This window comes from Macrobrachium rosenbergii, chromosome 17 (genome assembly GCF_040412425.1).
Source record: "Macrobrachium rosenbergii isolate ZJJX-2024 chromosome 17, ASM4041242v1, whole genome shotgun sequence".
NCBI classification, from domain to species: Eukaryota; Metazoa; Arthropoda; class Malacostraca; order Decapoda; family Palaemonidae; genus Macrobrachium; species Macrobrachium rosenbergii.
Genome location: NC_089757.1, coordinates 29,117,230 through 29,138,264, shown reverse-complemented (window position 1 = coordinate 29,138,264; position 21,035 = coordinate 29,117,230). Strand labels below are relative to the sequence as shown.

The window sequence follows — 21,035 nt, the reverse complement described above, 5'->3', positions numbered from 1 at the left end:
TATTGATACACATCGGTAATATCGGTATGCGCTATTTCTCTAAGTACAAATTACTCTGAAAACTGAGGTTGTCAGGAAGTTTGTTTATAAGTCTTTACGTAAAATCAATACAAACTGACTTACCTTATCAAAAAGTATGACACGGTACACAATTTTATGCTGTGCAGTTGGACTTTGCGGTATAGCATTCGAGCGCGCCACAAATAAAGAGCGACCACTCGGTTACTTTAAATGGTCTAACCAGGTCACTAAGCGCAGTATAAAACTTCTTGGTTTTCACCTGGTTATCAGAATGACTGCTCTGGAGTGGTGGAAATCGTAAATAGTGTTTGCAGCTAAATGTTAGTAGGCCAAAGGTGACGGAAGAACATGAGAGAAATGTACCTATCGCACTGTGGGGCAGATCCTTTTTAAATATATGGCTTATTTTACATTCTGTTCATCAACATTTTTTCCCTGCCACTAACCCTTATTATATCACTGTGAGCTAAGGGATGGGGAGTGCAGTAATCAGCTTACATACTGGAAAGGAATGAATGAATGAAACATGAAATCTTGGCAATAAAGTCAGCCACTAAGTGTTGTCCTAACATCGCTACATCCAGGACTGGGTTGTGGTTATTCACGAAAGACTAGCAAGACTGGATAATGTTGCAGTGCAGTACCTCAATGTGGCATTCTTTTTGGAATGATCAGCATAATTGAACATATGGCTTAATATATCTAATTTGTTATTTCTAGATTCATTATTCCACAATGACTGCCATTTACTAAAGATGTTTTAGTAAAAAAAAAAAGTTTAATCGGGTCATACTGACTATAGTTTTGGCTCCCCTTTCAATGGCCTACGAGCAAGGAGCAACATACGGATTTGTAGGAAAATAATTTTGAAGAGCTACTTGCAGCACCTCTTTTTACTGAAAATGAAAAACTTCTACAGCATGTTTTCAATTCTTAGCTACAAAACTATATTGCAGACAGTTATACTGTGAAAACAGGTGCATCACTGAGCTTGTTTCATTACAAAGAGAACACAATAGATCCTAAGCTAAAGAAAGATTTGGATCTGTCTGTAAGGACTGTGTAAATATGGGTTTTATGTCTTGTTTTTCTGATCATTGTATGTTGCAGTCTAGGGGCATATGCATAATTTTTGGAGACTAGAAGTGTGTACAGACACATACTCTTATTCACAATACAAACACATTCTAGTGCTTACTTTTATTGACTCATTCTGTTAAATGCCTTAGTTGGCGAGTCTGTAGCCTATATCTGTACTATACTTAATATCAATACTAAGTCATGATGGGAGAGGGGGAGTCACTTTTTGACTCTTACAGATTTGTTTGGAGGTGACTTGAAACTAATACAGATTAGGTCTCTCATTATGCATAGGATCTCAGCTTTCTAATGCAGAGTCTGATGGTCCTACAGCAAATTGAATGAACCCAGTAGGTTTGTATATTAAAATCAGGGTTGATCTGTCAGCTCCCAAGTTGTACGTGATAGTTTACTTATCATACATTTTTGCTTTGAATTTTATGCATATAAAAGAACTTTTGCATTATGAGAGATTTCTTCATTTTAGATATTATCATAATTCTTTCCTATCACATATACTTGTAAATGTTACATTATTGCTTCCTGCACAGAATTGGAAGACTACTGTAAAAAGATCCAGGTGTCTATTTTTGTGATAATTATTTGTGGAAATGTTTGTTGCAAAGTGGAACCATGTCACATTTTCCTGTGGGGTAATATTTGAGTTTGAAAGTTACCTACTGTATTTGTAAAATAAAAGTGTCATCAGCTAAGAAGCTTTTATGAATAAATGTTTGGCCTTGGTACCAGTTGTATAGTGTTCTCCTAAATGTTATGAAAGAAAAAAAATTATGGGTTTGCTATAGTGTGGAAAAATGGTTGGTGATCTTATTGCTCTGACTGAACTATTTGGAAATTTAAAGCACATTCTTACAGTTTTCTTCAGATGTGAGACCAGTGATTCATTACAGTAAAGTATAATATTTTGAGCCATGATACTCTCATATACAGATGTAACTACAAAACACTTCCCGCCGACTTAAAAACTGTTCATAATGATGATGAAATTTTGATTGCAGGATTGAATGTTGCCTTGAAGACTTGAATCAGCTTGGCTCTAGTTGCAAAGTGGTGCCCCTACTAGTTTTGAGGTAACTCCTGTTTAGAATGACTGGAAAAGTGAGTGACTCATGCCTCCTGTTAACAGGATGAGAGCAGTTAGAATTCAATTAGGGTTAGAGTCTCTGCCCTCTGATGAATGTAGCCAAAATTCGGTAGTGTAAGTGGAACCAAAAATGCCACAATGATGATGGCCCCAAACTATGTGACAGTTTTAAGTATTGATCACAAAGGATTATGGCTAATATGTACAGTACTCATAATCTGCTGTACAAATGTGTATGCCTTCTGAACTGAGCATTGTCACTGTTAACTGCTTACAACTGAGCAGTGCTTTAGTAAGGGTGTATGAACCTTATCAAAAAACAAAATGACCAGGGAAACCATAAATAATGGGGAATTCCAATGTTACAAAGACTTAAACTGTTAATGAGTGTGGAATACTGAAACTGCGTCCTATATTATTTTGAAGGATCATTATTGTGGAACAGTAAATGAAAATGTAGATACTTGTGAGCAAAAGGAAGGTTTAATATATATTTACATTTAAAAAAATACTTTAATTATTTCCTCTTGCAATTTTTAATACAGTACTCTATATCAAGTGAAACTGAGTGTCTCTATTGGCAGATGTATTTCGCCCAAAGAAATATTGCAATAAGGATCATAAAAACATATTCAGGAGAAAACTTCCCAACAGGAGATGAAATGCTATGGCTGCTGCACCAGATCCATTACACAGATTGCCCTTGCAGTAACAATTTTCAATATAACCTACTGGAGACTCATCTCTTCTGCAGCCTTCGTCATGACTCTTCAGGCTACAGCTGTAGACAACAGCCTGGGTGTTGTCTGATAAGAAATAGTAACATTTGTCAGATAAAAAATGTATGTAACTGTTTGTTATTTATTCATTCATAAATCTTTTAATACAAACTTTAGTAAAAACATAAAAAGAACAATGCAATGTACTTCTCATGAATAAATGGCTCCATCACACATTTCTGCTGATGGTGTGTATGAAACTTGATCACTTCAGCATCATCAAATGATGGTTATTATCCACACCACTGACCATAATATTACTGTGTACTGTATTACATATGACTGACGTGATATGACGGAGGAGGAAGATAGAAAGAGGTAGGTGAAGAGTGATCACATGAGTCTGACAACAGAGTCTGAAAGCGTTTATGAGAAGAGAGTTTGAAGTGAATGTCTGCAAGAGTGTTAATGAAAATGTGGAAAATGGTGCAAAGATTTTGCTATGGAAGATAACAGAATCCTCTGCCAATGGTTTTTGAGAAAGAAATGTGATGAAGTAACAAGATGCTCCTCCAATGGTTTTTTAGAATGAAATGTGTGATGAAAATAAATTTCAAATTTAACACTCGCCTCTTACAAACATTTTCAAACTATTTCACCAGCCACTGCTATCCATCTTAATTAATCAGCAACTACCACTATCTTCTGTAAACTCAAGCTACTCCAGTGAATACCCTTTCATTATCCTGCAAACTTGATTCTATATCAGTTCTTTTCTTCTTATTTCTTCATCCTCAGAAATGTTGAAAGCCATGTAAACATGACACCCTCATCTGAGCTCTATTTTTACACTAAACATAACTTTTATCTAAACAGTCTAAAAATGGATTCATTTATACCATCTGTTGGCCTCTTTGCCACACTTTGAAACACCGCTGCTCAAGTTAGATTCACAGGGTTTGCTGTTAGATTCTATGTCCTGATTTATATCCATTCCCCCTTAGATGATCAACTGAGAGTATGTGGCAATGATGACTGGTGTTCATTGTAGGTCACTCATCTTGGTACTGAGAAGACCAAAAGTTGCTTAACGTCACTGACCACTAGATCAGCAGCAAAAGAAACATCTTACTGTTTGACATGAATATACAACCATCAAAGTACTGAACCAACACAACCTTAATTCATCATATATTGCAAACGCACTACACATTACAGTACATCATTCTGGATTCTGTCAATCAGACATACATATACAAACATCTTCATCATCCTTACCCATTTATATGGGAAAACTTTTCATCTCATTCCTCTGGGCCATTTCCCTTACACATGCATAACTTACAAGTATACTTACCATACTTGGCCATTTAACTGCACTAACACCACCACATTGGATAACCTGAATAACTGTCTAGTTCACCTGTTATTCTTTTTGACAGCCCACTAAGCTGTTGGGTCCTACTGTAACAGTAGGTAATTTTATTATGAAAATTTACATTACTTGGAAAGAATCTTACCCATCATTAAAGACAACTGATTTCCACATTGAAAGTAGGATGGTGGGCCAGTGTGGCTTGACAAAAACTGCTCATCCAAGTGAGATGAAGGTCTTTTGTATGAAACCCAAAACATTCTTAACTGACCTGGGAGCCTTCCTGGACAGTACTGCTGCCAAATACTGTAGTGGATTCTATTCACGGAGCAAGGCTCTTACACATGAATAGGAACAGCAGCCTTGAGAAGAAAAACCACTTCGCCACAAGTGGCATGGAAAGACCAGTGCCTGGGTTCAAAAGCACAATAAATGACAGCCCAATTAAAAGAAATGCCTAATGATATAAAGATATACTCCCATACAAAAATGTAGCTTCATGCTCCCCACAAACTCAAAACTGGGATTCAAGTTAATAAAAGTCTGAGACAGCTAGGTGTACCTGGTACAACTAGCAGACTAAGGGTTTTAGAATTTCTGAACAAAATTTCAACATTCTTAAGGTAATGAGCAGCAAACACAAAATTATACCTCCAGTGCACAAAATTGACTATGTCTTCCAGACAAATTTCTGAAAAATTAAATGATGCAGCAACAGCTCTTATATTATGAATAATTCTCTTTATAAATCAAGGTCTTGCTTCCTGTGAGTTAAACTGACCAAACACCTTGGAAAAAAAAAAAAACATTGCATATTTTGACAAGGAGAGTTAGGCCTCATAACCAACACAAAGCAAAAGATTAACTTTGCCTCTAACAGGCCGTAATCTAAGTACAGCATATGAATAAATCTTAATCACCCCTAATAGGCAGAGGAGGGATTTCTGCCCCCTCTAAAAAAGTCAAGTTCAGGATTTTAACATGTCTCAAAAGTAATTTTGCCTTAACATCATTCTTGGCCCTGAAAAATGGGTAACAAAAGAAAAATAGTATCTCATTTAGAAAAGTCCATATTGCAAGAGAATGCTTGTAATTCCCTTACCCTCTTAGCGGCTGCTAGTACTACCAACATGAAAGTTTTTATATACTGTAATTAACAAATATTTCAACGGAGCTGTTTCCAACGGTTCAAAAGGATCTGATGATAAAAATCTTGATACTACATCAATATTCCAAGACAGGTTGATACAGTATTGGATCCCAGGTGTCTCAATCTCAAATGATCTGAAAACCTCCTTAGGGTCTGGATCATTTGCAACATCCAACTGAACATAGAGCAACACACGGGATAGCATCCACCTATAACCTAGAATAGCAGACACAGAATGTCTCTTACTACATCTTAGAAAACAGCAAAACTTTATCAAGTTGTCTGTAGAGATACAGGAGCAAGATATCCCTCTAGAGCACTGCCATGTGTAATATACAAACCACTGTCTCTGATACATGGCAGAGGTTGCGTCTCTCCCTGACTTAAGGACAGACTCTTGAGATACTTTACTTATAGGAAATGGTCAAGAGTTTCAGAGCAGTAAGTGAAGCATGTGGAGGTTTCAATGAAACCTCAGTTCTTCTTTCCCGAATGAAAAAATCTGAGGAAGATCTAACCAAAGAGACAGGAGGTCTGAAACCATTCTCACTGTGGCCACCTAAGAGCCAAATGTCAACCTGTAATATCTCATTTCCTGAAACTTGTTTTGTACATTTCTTATTTTTGCAAAAGGTGGCAAGGCATCTGAATCTAGGTTGGACCAGTCCTCGAGAAACATTCCCCTCAGCCTTGGGTCCTCCAAGGAAGAGCAATAAACTGGAAGTTTGTTGTTTATTGATGTGACAAGTAAATTCATGTTTGGTGAACCCACAGTTTCCAGCAACAACTGGTAGATAGAGGATGCCGAGACCACTCTCATGGAAGAATCTGGTACCTCCTACTTAGCTGATCCAACAATATGTTGTTCTTTTCTAGGATAAACTGGGGAATAAGCACCGTGTTCCTCTTTTCTGCCTAAAGCAGTGACTTTTTTGTGAGGGGAAAGTTACTGACCTTGTGCCACCCTGATTCCTGAAGTATGCTAGGGAGGTCATATGGTAGGAAAATTTCACTAACACCTTGGCCCTCAACTGCTATTTGCATTGCTGCATGCTTTTCTAAAAAGCAAAGAGTTCAAAATTGTTTATATTAACTCTTTTCCTCTTTATTACCAGACTCCTGACATCCCCTGATTGCCCAGAAACCCTCCCCAACCTTTCATTGATGCATCTGACAAAATTGTGAAATCTGGGTTCCTTACCTTCAAGGATAAACCTGCCAGAAGTCTTTGATGGTGTGTCCACCACTTCAACATTGCCAAAAGACTAAATGGAACTGAAACGTGCCACCCTGATTCCTGAAGTATGCTAGGGAAGTCATATTGTAGGAAAATTTCACTAACACCTTGCCCCTCATCTGCTATTTGCACTGCTGCATGCTTTTCTAAAAAGCAAAGAGTTAAAAATTGTTTATAATAACTCTTTTCCTCTTTATTACCAGACTCCTGACATCCCCTGATTGCATCTGACAAAATTGTGAAATCTGGGTTCCTTACCTTCAAGGATAAACCTGCCAGAAGTCTTTGATGGTGTGTCTACCACTTCAACATTGCCAAAAGACTTAATGGAACTGAAACTAGATGCAAGTCTGGAACGGACTTCCTGTCCCAAGTCTCAAGAAGAATTGTATTGATTTCATCCTGAGACTCGCCAGCTTGACAAACTTTCCCAAAGGTCATATATCCCAACAGAGAAAGCCATTGCTTTGCTGGAAGCTGCTTTAATGGTTGAAATCCTTCCAGAAAGACAAGAAGTTGTCTATGCAACTCTGAAGACAAAGCCTGAAAACTACAATGGTCTATCCTCATTCCCAGATAGAGAACAGATTTAGTCTGAACCAAAGAATAATTCTGTTTAGTGATCTGAATGTCAAAAGACGGCCAGACAAGGTAAAATTTCCTTGGCCCTCAGAAACCCACTGTAAGAGTTTGGTAAAACTAACCAGTTGTCTAAGCTGAGAAGAATTCTCATCCCTAAAAGACATCATCAGCCATCTATGGGTGCTATAAGCCTCATTAACATTTGAGGTGCTGTACAGAGACCAGAGCAAGGCACCTTGAACTGTATAAGTTCCATGCAAACACAAAGCAAAGGAACTTGCATGACTGAAGATTTATTGGGATATTGAAATATGCATCCTGCACGTTTACTGATATTACCCAGTCATTCTGCTGAACTGCTGTAAGAACTGTGCTAAATGACTCAATGAAGAAGATGGATGGATGAATAAACTTGACATGGCAAACACTAGGCACCAACCTATGGATGCTTTTGGAACTAGAAGAGCCAGTGATGCCTGACGCCAACACATCACTCAAAACTGCCTCAAAGGCTGATCCCAACTACTAGAAGGAAAACTCCTAGACACTAATGTTGCTAGAATGGTATCTATCCACCGACGCTCCTGTGAAAAATGAAGAAGTCAAAAGAGGAACATTACAGAAGTCAGAAAGAAAATGAGCCAAAGAAACAGATGATAAAGACCAAGTGAATTTCAAGATGGGAAATGAAAGACTAGTATGCAAATAAGATACAGAAACAGAAGAGATGGGTTCAACAGCTGACTGAGTTAAATTAACATACAGAGCAACTTACCGAGGAGATATTCTCCTAATATTATGGTCTACTACACTAGTATTTATAGTAGTGCTAACCTCATTACTGCTAGAATCTGATGAAGGGTGAGGTCAAAATTTGGTGCAAATGACTTGCGTGTACCAAAAGGATCCTTTGGTGAAAGAGTTCAAGTGTTTAATGGAGCATGATAAATGAGAGGAAGATGTCAGAGGGTACAAATCAACCTTGCCCTGAGAACTGACCCAGTTCCCTGGTAGCAAACTCTTCCAACTGTCTCTGGCCAATCCTCGGATTCCCTCCTTTTCTTATGTTTAAGGAATTTAAGCACAATGTCCCTTGACCAGTCCCTACATTCTTCACTTCTATGTTGGAAGTCACTCCTGACCCCTACAGCTGGCAAAAACGGCATCTATCAATCTCAAAATAAAAAATCCTGCTTACACAGAAATCATTTCTACAAAACCTGATGTTCTTACTTTTCTTCCCACAGAGGACATCCTATCAAAAAGCCAAAAGTCACGATACCATGATAAAGCAACAGTCAAACCAGTGAAAGTATTGGCAACCACACACCGATGTGGCAAGAAGAATTCTGACAAGAGCTAAAACATTCAAGGCACACCTGGTGAAGAACAAGTGGGCTTGACAGTCATCTGGGTCAGCTACACAATCTTCTTATTGTATTGGCCCACTTGCCAGCAGGAAGATATGGCTATCTTTAACACTAGGAAAGATTCATCCCACATAATATATGAGTGTGTCTATTACAGTATATCCAATCATAGATACCCGAAATAAAATAACTTACCATACTCTGTGACATGTTTCAAACATGTTTCTGAAGGACAATACAACTTCACTGTTGCTTCTTGGATTCCAGTGTAACAGTATTGACAGCATCCTGTGTAAAAATGAAGAAAATAATGTGTAACTGTACCTTCAAAATCAACAAATTGTAGTTATTTTCAACACTTTCAGTGCTGAGTAGCTTGATCTAGAGTTTCATTTTGTAACCACAACTATGGCAAAAAAGTTTACAGGAATACTAATTTGTTTAATATTTGGTATGTTATTAATAAATATTCATTACCATTATAATCAAAGAAGCATACCTTTGTGAAGAATGAAGACAATGAACAAAAACGTAATGACTTTGGCATTCATGTCCCAAAATCCAACCTGTTGAAAGTAAATTTCAGAGTGTCTTAATTAAAAAATTTTACATAATAATTTACAGGTTTTCTTAATATTTTTTCAAATTGTCTGTTCATAGTTTAGTACTACTACTTGCGCTGAATACTGTAGTAATAATAATAATAATAATAATAATAATAATAATAATAATAATAATAATAATAATAATAATAATAATAATAATACTGGTGTAATTCAAATGCATAGTATCAATACAGTACAGTATACATTAATTTGCACCTATGCTTTTCCCTTTGAAGAAGGTGACACCAAACTGGTAAAGCACTCTGTTTTCTCACTATATATTTCTTTGGTAAAGTTGCTATTACACCCATTTCTTTCTTTGCTTTATTATTATATATATATATATATATATATATATATATATATATATATATATATATATATATATATATATATATATATATATATATATATATATATATATATATATATATATATATATATATATATATATATATATATATATATATATATATATATATATATATATATATATATATATATATATATATATAAAATAGTACTTTAACATTAATTCTGCATAGCATAGATTTATCATTAAACATCTTTCTAAGGTGAGGCCAATACTAAGCAGTCTCAAGTTTAGAATACTGTAAGGCTATGATTTGCTGGAAAGCTACTCCTACAATAAACAAACAAAAGGGGAATTTTTCCAGTCTGTCTTTTACCCAAGTCCACTAACTCCTTACATGAAATTTTTTCAGTACTCTATACTGTTGATAACCTTACCTGAACATGTGGACCATCTGACTTTAAGTTTCCATAATGCAGGCGCTTTGCTGAGACATCCATCAGACTAATCATCCAAAAGTGAGGCACTAATGCCTTGATCTCAAGATTACATCTTACATGTTAAATCCAACTGGTAAGACCACAGCAAGAAGTTGAGTAATGTAGAATCCTTGTTGTTTCATTCAATCCTAACACAAATTCAGGATACTTTTTCCCTTTCCTCAGAGCAACTGTTTTCGTGTTACATACTCACAAGTTCATCACCAAGAAATGAAGTTGAAAAGTGTTACAAAGTTTACAGACTTTCTCAGTGTCAATCTTTACTCTTTCTCTCCATCCAAATTATAACCCAAAGATTTTTTCAAGAATATCTCACAAACAACAAAATCATGAGCAGTTTTACAACAAAAGTTAAATTTTTTTCTTACCTCCTGTGGCTGTACAATCTTTGGTGATGGTGATATTCTGACTTCGACTTCTTTCTTTGCTAACAATTCCTTTACATTGTTTTATTTGTAACATCCATACAGTATTACGTACAATGTTAGCAAGTTATCAAAATTTACAAAATTTAGAAAAAGATGGCTGTAAGAAAAGCAGACTATCATCTGATTCATTTCTAACACTTTCATTCCACTAATACACTGAATAAACAGGTAATTTAAATACATTATCTTATTCTCTGCTATTGAATTCAGTACATGTACTATATACCCAAGTACTGTATAGTAGTCATGTCCATCTTGCCATGTTCTAATAAATCCAAAAAATCTACCAATCAGGGGCCATCATTTGGAGAGTTCATGGGCCAATTCCTGACTTCTTTTAAACCAGCCTCTTTATATAGAGGTACAGATAATACAACTAAACAACAGGTTCCTTAAGTTCAATTAATGATTTAAACAAGATTATCCATAAAGAATATTCTAAAAGATCTCCTTAAATATCTCAAGCTTTAGAACAGGTTGAGAATGCCTTTTTTCAGCAGACAAAATTTTAGCTGGCCTACCATATCATAAACTGATTCACATCTATCTTCATTTATCCCATGAAACCCTTTCATTTGAAAAATATCTATTATTTCATTTACAAATGCTACAAGGTTTAAACATTACAGCCTCAGTGGCTCTTTGGTAGCTTCCAAACCTATATACATTATTGTCATTTGAAATATGAACTTAAAGTATACTTAATAATGAGAATGTTTTGGCCCTACAGTATTTTCCTTACCATATCAGTCACTGCTTTTTTTTTTATTTCTTCAAATAGATATCATTTAAGCCTTTAATAACTTTAATTTCTCCATTAACCTCACCCACTCAAGTTCATATTCTTTTTGGAATTCTTAAAAGATACTTATACTTCACCTCTGCCTTTGCAACTTCAGCTGCTGATTTTGCCTATTTTAAATTGATGAAGTGCCAAAGCTTAAGACACAGATGTTATGATGACTTCCTAATTCCAGAGGCATGAGCAGGAATGTGAACAGCTTGATATCAAAGAAGCCCTTCCTCCTACACTGCAAAAGCTTACCCTTAATTCTCTTCAGTACTTCACTATGAGCATGAAAACAGTCTTGTATAACCCTCATTACTTCATCCTTATAAAACCCATGATCATCATAAAAGACGCTCTACTGAGTGTATATAGGACTGGAATATGAAAATTAGGCTGAAGGCCAAGCACTGAGACCTATGAGGTCATTCAGCGCTGAAAGGGATATTGAGAGTACATAGGTTTTCAAGATGTAACAGGAGGAAAACCTTGCAGTTGCACTATGAGACAACGGCAAGGAGAGGGTGGAAAGTAAGGTGGAAGCAAGAGAGTAAGAATGGAGGTACAGTAAAAAGAATGAAAGGAGTTGCAACTAGCGGTCGAAGGGACACTGCAAAAAGTCTTAAGTGAAGCCTACAGTGCACTGTGTGAAGTGCACTAATGGCACTAACCCCCTGCTTGGTTTTTGTCTCCAAGGTTTCTTCATCCAACTCAATCTCTGCATAAATATTTACATGGCAATTTTTTTGCTTAAGAAAATTTTTTGATCAAAATGATACCTGCTTCCTTTTCCCATAAGGATCCTTTGTCTATTATCTTCATCCACTTCGTAATTACATTTTAATGGAATACATAAATAGAATCCAAAGGATACAACATGCAAAATAAGGATTAACTGTAGCTACGTACACCAGCAAAAAAATTCATGTAGGATAAAGTAATGCAATCTAGATGGCCATTTGGGTTAGCCTACACTAAGATCATGGTGTATCAAGCTCAATACACTTAAGCTAGCCTAATCCAGAAATTACAAATAGCCTAGCCTAGCCTTGGCAATAAATTCTGATCGGTTATACAAATGTGCTGTAGGTTGCTCAGAGGTCTGGTAAAACTAAGGTAAACTTAACTTATACATGGAAAAATTACCCTAAAAATAAGCATAGGCTTAACTGGCCTTTTGAAGTAAACATATGGGGAAAATAAAACGAGTGATTTTATACTCATTTGTAGACCTGATATTGTCTTGCTGTTAGCCCTAAGTCCTTCAACTCCCTGAAAAAGGGCCAGGTTGACGATCGACCCTGGGGCTAGGCCTATGAAAAAGCTAATGTGCTTCAATGCCTAACTAACAATTGCTTGCATCTGAAGATTCATGAATGAATCTTCATATCTTTTCTGTGGAGGAAATTACAAATACGCCTAAGCCTAAAGCCCAAAGGCCTAATGGCTACGTAGCTCAAAACATTACTTACAATTAGGCCTAGGGTGCAATAGAAATTCAATCTAGGTCATAAAGCGAAAATAATAACTAATTTGACATAATTACCTCATGTTTTCCCACATAGTCGTAACATAACACATTGCAATTTCAAACTTGGCGTCAAACATCTGCAATTGAAAATGAGAGACCAACATAGAGATTCGCATTTTGCTACAAGGGATCCAACGCGCTTCCTCCAGTCCATTAGTGTCACCTTAAGCTCACAGTCTGAATGAAGAGGTAATCCCTAAGACTCATCAAAGAAAATGAAACATATTTTGAAGGAGAACTTCCCTATTTCTTTATCCTCGCAAATGAAATACCCATTACTTAAATCTCACTGCAGTAACTACAACATAGTAGTCAAATACCACAACCAGAGCTGTAGAAAACAGCATAGAATTACAACAGTTGTTACAAATTTGATCTCTTGCGGTAAATACAGTACTACCTTAAATATAAACACCATTAAACTCTCTCTCTCTTTCACACAAACACACACTGTATGTTACGTATGTACTCATGGCAATCTAATTTCAATTCTTACCTTACAAAAAACCCAATGAATGTAGAAATCACAAGTCTTATTGAGAGCCCAGAGGAACCATTAAATAGTGCGTAGACTGTGATGCTGATTTCAATGATTGAACAACTCTTTCGATAACGTTATTGATAAGGTTTAAGAGGTTTTGATATACTTCTGATTCACAGTCAGTCGAACCGAAAAATGATCCTAGAGCTGCAAATTCAGCTTTCTCTGACCTAATTGGTCTTTACACACACCAACACACACACTTGTGCATATACAGTATATATATATATATATATATATATATATATATATATATAATATATATATATATATATATATATATATATATATATATATATATAATATATATATATATATATATATATATATATATATATATATATATATGTATATATATATATTTATATATATATATTATATATATATATATATATATATATATATATATATATATATATATATATATATATATATATATATATATATATATATATATATATATATGTATGTAATGTATGTATGTACAGTATGTATGCATGTATCCAAACACACATGTATCTTATTTACACTTAACAACTATATTATCTGTATGGGAGTTCGTCTGTGTCTAGGTATACAGATAAGATCATATTTGGCTTTTGCCTCAACAAACTGTAGTACCATTTCGAATGGGAAGATGTATTATCATGCTGACTTTGATCTTCTCAAAATCCAAAATGTTGTTCAGGCTTTGTCGGAATGTCTAAGTTCTGTGAAACAAAAATGCAGCACAGGGAATTTGACCTGAGAACCTCTCAATTCAAATTCAACGATATTGCACTGATATCGTCAGTACGAACCTTCCAAAGAATTCCTTTATCTTGTTCATAATGTCACGAAAGGTTATAGATGTTCACCTCCCACCCACAAGATCCAACATCCTCCTGATCTCCCTGTAATCGCAATGAGAAAACACTGAAAAACAATTACAAAATATGAGAAGCACCTTATTTTGAAAACGTACAAAGGCCCGCCAGAGAGGGAATGATCCCTGTGAAGGGCTGTGCATAAAACCAAACAAAGTGAAACAAAGTGAAGTCATGGCGGGCCCATTGTTCCTGTTCTTGTTATGGATCTAATTAAATACTACTCTACTAAGCTGTTCCTTATGTCTCTTTCGGCTATGAACTTTGCTGATCCCAAGTTAATTGAGCTACGAAGCTAGAATTTGTCTGTGAAAATGGAATATAATGTAGAGACCCTAAACATGTAGGTTCAGCATAAAACTAGATTCCGGAAATCCAGCCAAAGTAGGTCAGCTGCAGTGAGCTCAGAATGATAACTTTCCTCTTAAGAAGACTTTGCCTCAAAGAAACTTGATCATATTCGAGGAACATTCTGTTGGAAAATCCTGAAAAGATCTTGGTCAAAACAACCTTCGTTATATCTTATTTAGTCTTGCTAAATATTCTTTCTGTTACACCATTGCAACAACTTTCTAAACAAACTGAAGGCTCGTGTATCTTGCTTCTGCGTTGTTGTGATAAATGGTCCACAATGATGTATCATAAGAATGATATAAACTTCAGTAGCCATAAGCTTCTGTGTTAAACATGAGGATTTAAACTCTGAAGAATTGACGTCCTTTACACCTGAGACAGACCCACAAAACAAAGTCTACGGTTTCAGCATATTAGAGATCCACAGGATCTCATCATAACATATCCTTTACTGATAGGAACGGTATTAGACATACATGAAACAATCATGTAGCAAGTTAATGTATGCCGTCATGATGCATTCTATTTATCAAATATATCTGGCTTGGTTTAAATGTTGCTCTGATAACCAAGACAATCAAAGTTTTTACTTGATTTCTTACAGACGCAAACATAAATTGACGACATCTGGGCCAAGGTTAGTGATGATCAGCTTGAGAATTATATGGCTGCACCTAAAATATACGTGATACTAAGCATTATTGAAAGACGAATCTTGTAGAAGGATTGTCACTCCAAAATGAATCTGACTTGTTCATAAAAATAAATTTTATTGTAGATGAAACACTAACACAAATATAATGAAGGGAATGTATTTGCTTTAGCTTCCATATGACAGGTCAGACAAGCATCTTGAGAAAGAACGACAAGAAGAGGAGAGGGACTGTGATATGCATCGCGTTTGAACTGTTGCACAGGTCATTGTCGCAAAAGCAGACTGTGGCTGGGTGTCCGCCCAGTTGAATGGATGAACAGTTGTTTTGGTGTTTGATAGGATCACAGCCATAGCTGGTGCCTGCGTCTGGACCTAAAAAGAAAAATTGGGAGGTAAATAATATGACAATGGCTTGCTGCGACCACAGACCTACTGATGTATTGAGATATATTGATGTGCTATAATCGGATGGCTTTTTATTTAAGAGTTCCCTTGCATTGCTCAATTGTTTAAATTCCTTATCAGAACAGTGAATGTCATCATCGTATACGTCTTTGGCTGGTCTGAGAATCAGGAACTCGTGCTGATGTAGGGGTAAATTTGGCCTAGACATCGCTTATTAGCAAATTTACCCCTTTCTTCAGTTGGTACTGAAAGGCCTCACCTTCGCTTATGTCGACCTTTATACATGACCCCGAACATTCTATTTCCCGGAGAGTGCCATCGCCTTCGGAAAAGTAGCACTTCAGGCAGTATCCTGGAAAGAAGAGTTATTTTAGAAACGTTTTTCGCCAGAGATTTAATATCTAATTTATTTTCATAAGAGCAACGGTGTTTCTTTGTGGAAACATTCATGCAGTCACATGAAAACAACGGGTATTTTATTTATTTATATTTTCTGCAGTTGCATCTCTCCATCAAGCAGTCTTATCGTGAAGATTCATGACTTCAGCTTTGATATCAAGGTTTGAATTAAAGGAACCCTTTCTCATGCCTGTGTCAAGGAGACGACGTCACGAGAAGCGGTTACTGAATCTTCTAAGAAAATTGAGAATCGTCAAAGACCCTCAGCCTCTCCAGAAACTCGTGACAGAAAGACCTCGTAAGAGAGAAAATTCTACTTACCGATTTGTGCGACGGAAAGCGTCACCAAAACTAAAGCAATCAACGTTGTCTTGGGAATCGTGAACCTGTTGGAAATGTAGGTACTCAGTTATTGAAAGTACAACGCACGCGCATCCAGTAACAGATGCAAGTGTTTCCACTTCACCCCTTAGTCCTGCTTCTCCCCCTCCCTCAGCATTAACACCGTATATATTTTGTCAGGGTTGCCACCACAAACACTTCTACAGTTTTCCACTTTCAATGTTTTGTCAGTGTTGCCAACATAACTATTTTGGAAGTGGCACAATCATAACGGCTTTCTCATTGCTCACACAACGTCAGCGTTCAGAAGGTACATCCTACTGGTAAAAACTACATGTTTACTCAAATCACGCTTATTTATATGCTCTTATATTCGCACGCAAGCGATGCATGCTTGTTTGAGTATTTTGTTTTTCTATCCGTTTAATATAACGCCGAAATACTCACATATTTGTTTACTATCGATGTAGATCTGCCAGTACAATTTAGCCCTCAAACACAACGTCTAACGAATTTACCTGTTAGCATATCAGGCAGGCGAGTTCTATCTGTTGGTTCTTATCAGTAATCGATAATGTGAACGAGGTTATCTTCGTTCGAGAATATCGTCAGTTTTTTCATGAGACGAATGACGTTTATTTCTAACTCAAAGAATTGTTAAGATTCGTGCAGACATTTTAAAGCCGTTTTCAGTCTGTTTTTAGACTTATAAGTTTAGACCGGTGTTTGAAGCGCACTGTATTCTTCATTTGCAATTTAGACTGGTCTTTTCTCCATCTGATTCCAGTTACCGAATGACGTCACGTCTCTCGTATCTAAAGCTTTGACTCATTTATATTTTCATTGACCATCGTCATTTTCTGCTTATTTTACACGTTTTCCTGAAATTATACTTATGATGATAAGATAAGTATACCTTAGTTTTACCAGACCACTGAGCTGACTAACAGCTCTCCTAGGGCTGGCCCGAAGGATTAGACTTATTTTACGTGGCTAAGAACCAATTGGTTACTTAGCCACGGGACCTACAGCTTATTGTGGAATCCGAACCACACTATAGCGAGAAATGAATTTCTATCACCAGAAATAAATTCCTCTAAATCTTCATTAGACAGCCGGAGACTCGAACTCGGGCTTAGCGGGTGCTAGTTCCCAACTCTATCGGCTCGACTAAATGAATAAATACTAACCTTCTTTGTAGAACTATGATCGAAAGGTACTATTTTCTAAATTGCAGTTATAATCATTGTGAGAATATCATAATGATTTTTGCTGGAAATTTTCCTCTCCCCAATTACCGTCATTAGAACATAATTTTAGCTGAAGTTTTTCTCATCTCCGACCAATTTTAGAACAACCATTTAATTTTTGCTGCATTTTTTAAAATCAAAGCTAGTATTTATAGGATTAATTTTTTACTAACTTTGTCTCCAGAATACCCAGTTTTTCAGAGTATTCTTTTTTTTTTGTGTGTATTTGAATTCTACTTGTCTGTATATTAAGTAATATTTATAGCATATTTGTGAGATCTAACAGTATTCAAAACACGTACTTTGCTGTTGCATAGTTTTTCTTATGAATTCCAACCATCATAATCATATTTGTTGCAGCATTTTATTATTATTATTATTATTATTATTATTATTATTATTATTATTATTATTATTATTATTATTCAGAGAATAAACCCCAATACATATGGAACAAAACTTCAGGGGCAATTGACTTGAAATTCAAGCTTCCAAAGGATATGATGTTTATTTGAAAGAAGTTACAGAAGATAATAGGAAAGACAGAGAAAGAATAGAGCACTAATTAGAAAAAGACAAATAAATAAATTAATTAATTAATAAAGAGAAATAAAAAATAAATTATTACAACACAAGGTGAACTGTTTTATTATAACTGAACATTTGCCGACCTCCATAAAAAATGTCACAGTTACGCAAGACCTTCCGTAACATTGGTCTGCGGACGTTGTCAAGTGCCTTTTCGTAATCAAGAAAAGCATTCAGAAGGGGATTTGTAAGTACCATGCATTGCTGCACTATATGTCTTAGCACAAATGTCTGATCTGCGCAGCTCCTGCCTTTTCTAAAACCACCTTGCGTATCTTCAAGAGTTTTATCTGTTTCTTTCTACTGCCTGTTGACCAAGCGGCTTTTGATAGCAACGCTGGACAGGCTGCTGCTTCAAACAGGGTCGTTTTTATAGAATCAGATTTAATATCACTCCGTTTTCAAGTTTTATTTTGGCTACAGCTAAAATGTGGAGCAGTTTGCCCGATGCAGTTGTGGAATCTTCTGACCTCCGGGAGTTTAAGCGAGAGGCAAATCCATTCCTACTTTCTGTTGACGTTTCCTGAATGCAGTGTATCGGTTTTATTTTCTTTTCCTTCGCATTCATTAATTTGTCGCCTTTTCCAATAACTTGCCCCTCTCTCTCTCTCTCTCTCTCTCTCTCTCTCTCTCTCTCTCTCTCTCTCTCTCTCTCTCTCTCCCGGCTGATTTCGTTTTGGAGCCCTCTTGGGTTTAAAGTCTGTTGACTGTCCTTAAGGATTTTCAGCTGAAGATTTGAAGAAAGAAAGAACGCATGCTGAATACTTTCATTGCAATCGACGCAAGAACAACACCTCTATTGTGATCACATTCAGTCAGGGGGCGTTAACGCCGTCAGTTCGCCTCACACGGTGCGCTGTTGGCATTACTTACGGTTCTTTGCAGCGTCCCTTCGGCCCCAGCTGCAACCCCTTCCATTCCTTTTACTGTACATCCATTCATATTCTCTCTTCCATCTTGCTGTCCACCCTCTCCTAACACTTGTTTCTTTGTGCAATTGCGAGGTTTCCCTCCTGTTACACCTTTCAAGCCCTTCTACTCCCAATTTCCCCTCCAGCGCTGAATGACCTCATAGGTCCCAGTGCTTGGCCTTTGACCTAAATTCTATATTCCATTCCATTCCAACTTTCTTGAATACCTTTGCTATAACTTCCTGTCACCAGGCTCGGAATTCTCTTTTCACGTGGAGTGGACAATATTGAAATTTCGTTCAGAGTTCCATTACACTGAAATGAAACATTTTGAAAAATCTTGTCCCAGTGGTAAGATATTGTCGTCTGATATTAAGAGTAACACATGTCTGTTTTCAGTTTTATTCAGGCATCCTGACAAACGCAATCAAATGCATCCATTAGCACAATTATGAGCTGTAGATACATATACAATATATATATATATATATATATATATATATATATATATATATATATATATGTGTGTGTGTGTGTGTGTGTGTGTGTGTGTATGTATATAATGTTGTAATTTTAAGGCTGGGTCTTGTAAGATAAATGGTGTATACTAGGATGATACGCAACCTACCTTAATTACCACAAAAATCTGGACTCTGGCCTTGAGGACAGCTAAAATTACAAACAACAAAATACGGCTGAAGGCCTACTTCAAGAGGGGATGATTAGATAAACTCTGGGGTTTAACTTAATTCATTACATTTACAAAAGAAAACACATGAGAAGAATGGCAGCGTAATTTTGAGGTAATGAGGCGAGAGCAAATGACGGGGAATTTCCTGGAGGGAATACAACAGGTTGCCTGCTTCAAAAGGTGTTGATACCGAAGAAGTGAGGGCTGCTACGCACACGAGATGATACACAGATCCACAGCTGAATACTCCTAATCTACGATCGAAACACTTACGGTTAGTCAACCGAAACTAGCACTGTAATGAAGGAATCGAGGAACTGCCAGCTGACCTGCCTCTGGCAACAATTAGCTCTGATCGGGTTCGCGCCTGGAATTAAGGGATTTCCGACAGAACTTTGGACAAGAAAGGGATTAAAGTGGTTTTCCCCCCAAGGCAGTAGTGAGAGAGGTTTTAGAGGCGAATTTGCCTACAGTGAATCATACTAAATTGAATTAATTGATTGCTTAGTCCTTTTTCCTTTGAGTTATTACATGTAAGATGGCATATGAGGGAATACTCTTAATAATATATTTTCATGATGTTGCCTTGTAATATGTATATCATCCTATAGTTTTGATATATTTACTCTTCTATTTATCATGTGTTATGTGTAATAATAATAATAATTGTTAAAATATCATATGTACTGTAATGTCAGATCTCAAAAGAGTTAGTGATTTAGATAACTTAACATCGTAATTTAGAATTATTAATATCTTCCTTGATAATAGCATAGTAGCGGGAGAGAGAAATTCGAGTTTTAGACCAGATGTGCCATCTGTTGTCAGTTTTGATTCCCATGTTGACAGGTCAGGAATAGCAATCGAGTAGTAAGACTTTGTCTCATATGAGAAGAAGATGAGTGATTTCTCAGTGTTACATATATTGTTTGGATTGCATCCCATACGATTTTCTGGTAAAGATGTGTACCTTTTGAGAAATATGAACAAGTGCTGCACTGAAGCACATGGCAATTGCGTCATGTTTAAGATTGCATTGCACTGGTCACATATTGTTCTAACGGTGTCCCACATGATTTTTTTGTTCGAGTCACATACCCATTTTTGAGGGTAAAAGCACATGTCTCGATCAATTACATCATCTTCCTCTTCTATAATTTTCTCTTGCATCTTGTTCCTAAAATGCCTAATGATGTCATCTGATTGTTTCATTTCCTAGTGGATTCCTAA

The 21,035-nt window shown here is 36.3% G+C and overlaps 2 protein-coding genes across 2 annotated transcripts; both read right to left on the bottom strand.

The window, feature by feature from the left end:
- Positions 1 to 2,604: 2,604 nt before the first annotated feature.
- LOC136847830 (uncharacterized) lies at positions 2,605 to 10,649 on the bottom strand. The gene is made up of 4 exons (XM_067119772.1): positions 9,995 to 10,649; positions 9,139 to 9,205; positions 8,835 to 8,927; positions 2,605 to 3,012 (listed from the first exon to the last, which is right to left on the bottom strand). Exons 1-4 carry the CDS (start codon positions 10,067 to 10,069, stop codon positions 2,825 to 2,827), a joined length of 423 nt encoding a protein of 140 aa, XP_066975873.1. The 5' UTR covers positions 10,070 to 10,649; the 3' UTR covers positions 2,605 to 2,824.
- Positions 10,650 to 15,314: 4,665 nt separating this feature from the next.
- LOC136847594 (short neurotoxin 1-like) lies at positions 15,315 to 16,905 on the bottom strand. The gene is made up of 4 exons (XM_067119313.1): positions 16,813 to 16,905; positions 16,345 to 16,409; positions 15,884 to 15,976; positions 15,315 to 15,591 (listed from the first exon to the last, which is right to left on the bottom strand). Coding segments are annotated over exons 1-4 (348 nt in total). The 5' UTR covers positions 16,815 to 16,905; the 3' UTR covers positions 15,315 to 15,403.
- Positions 16,906 to 21,035: the final 4,130 nt, after the last annotated feature.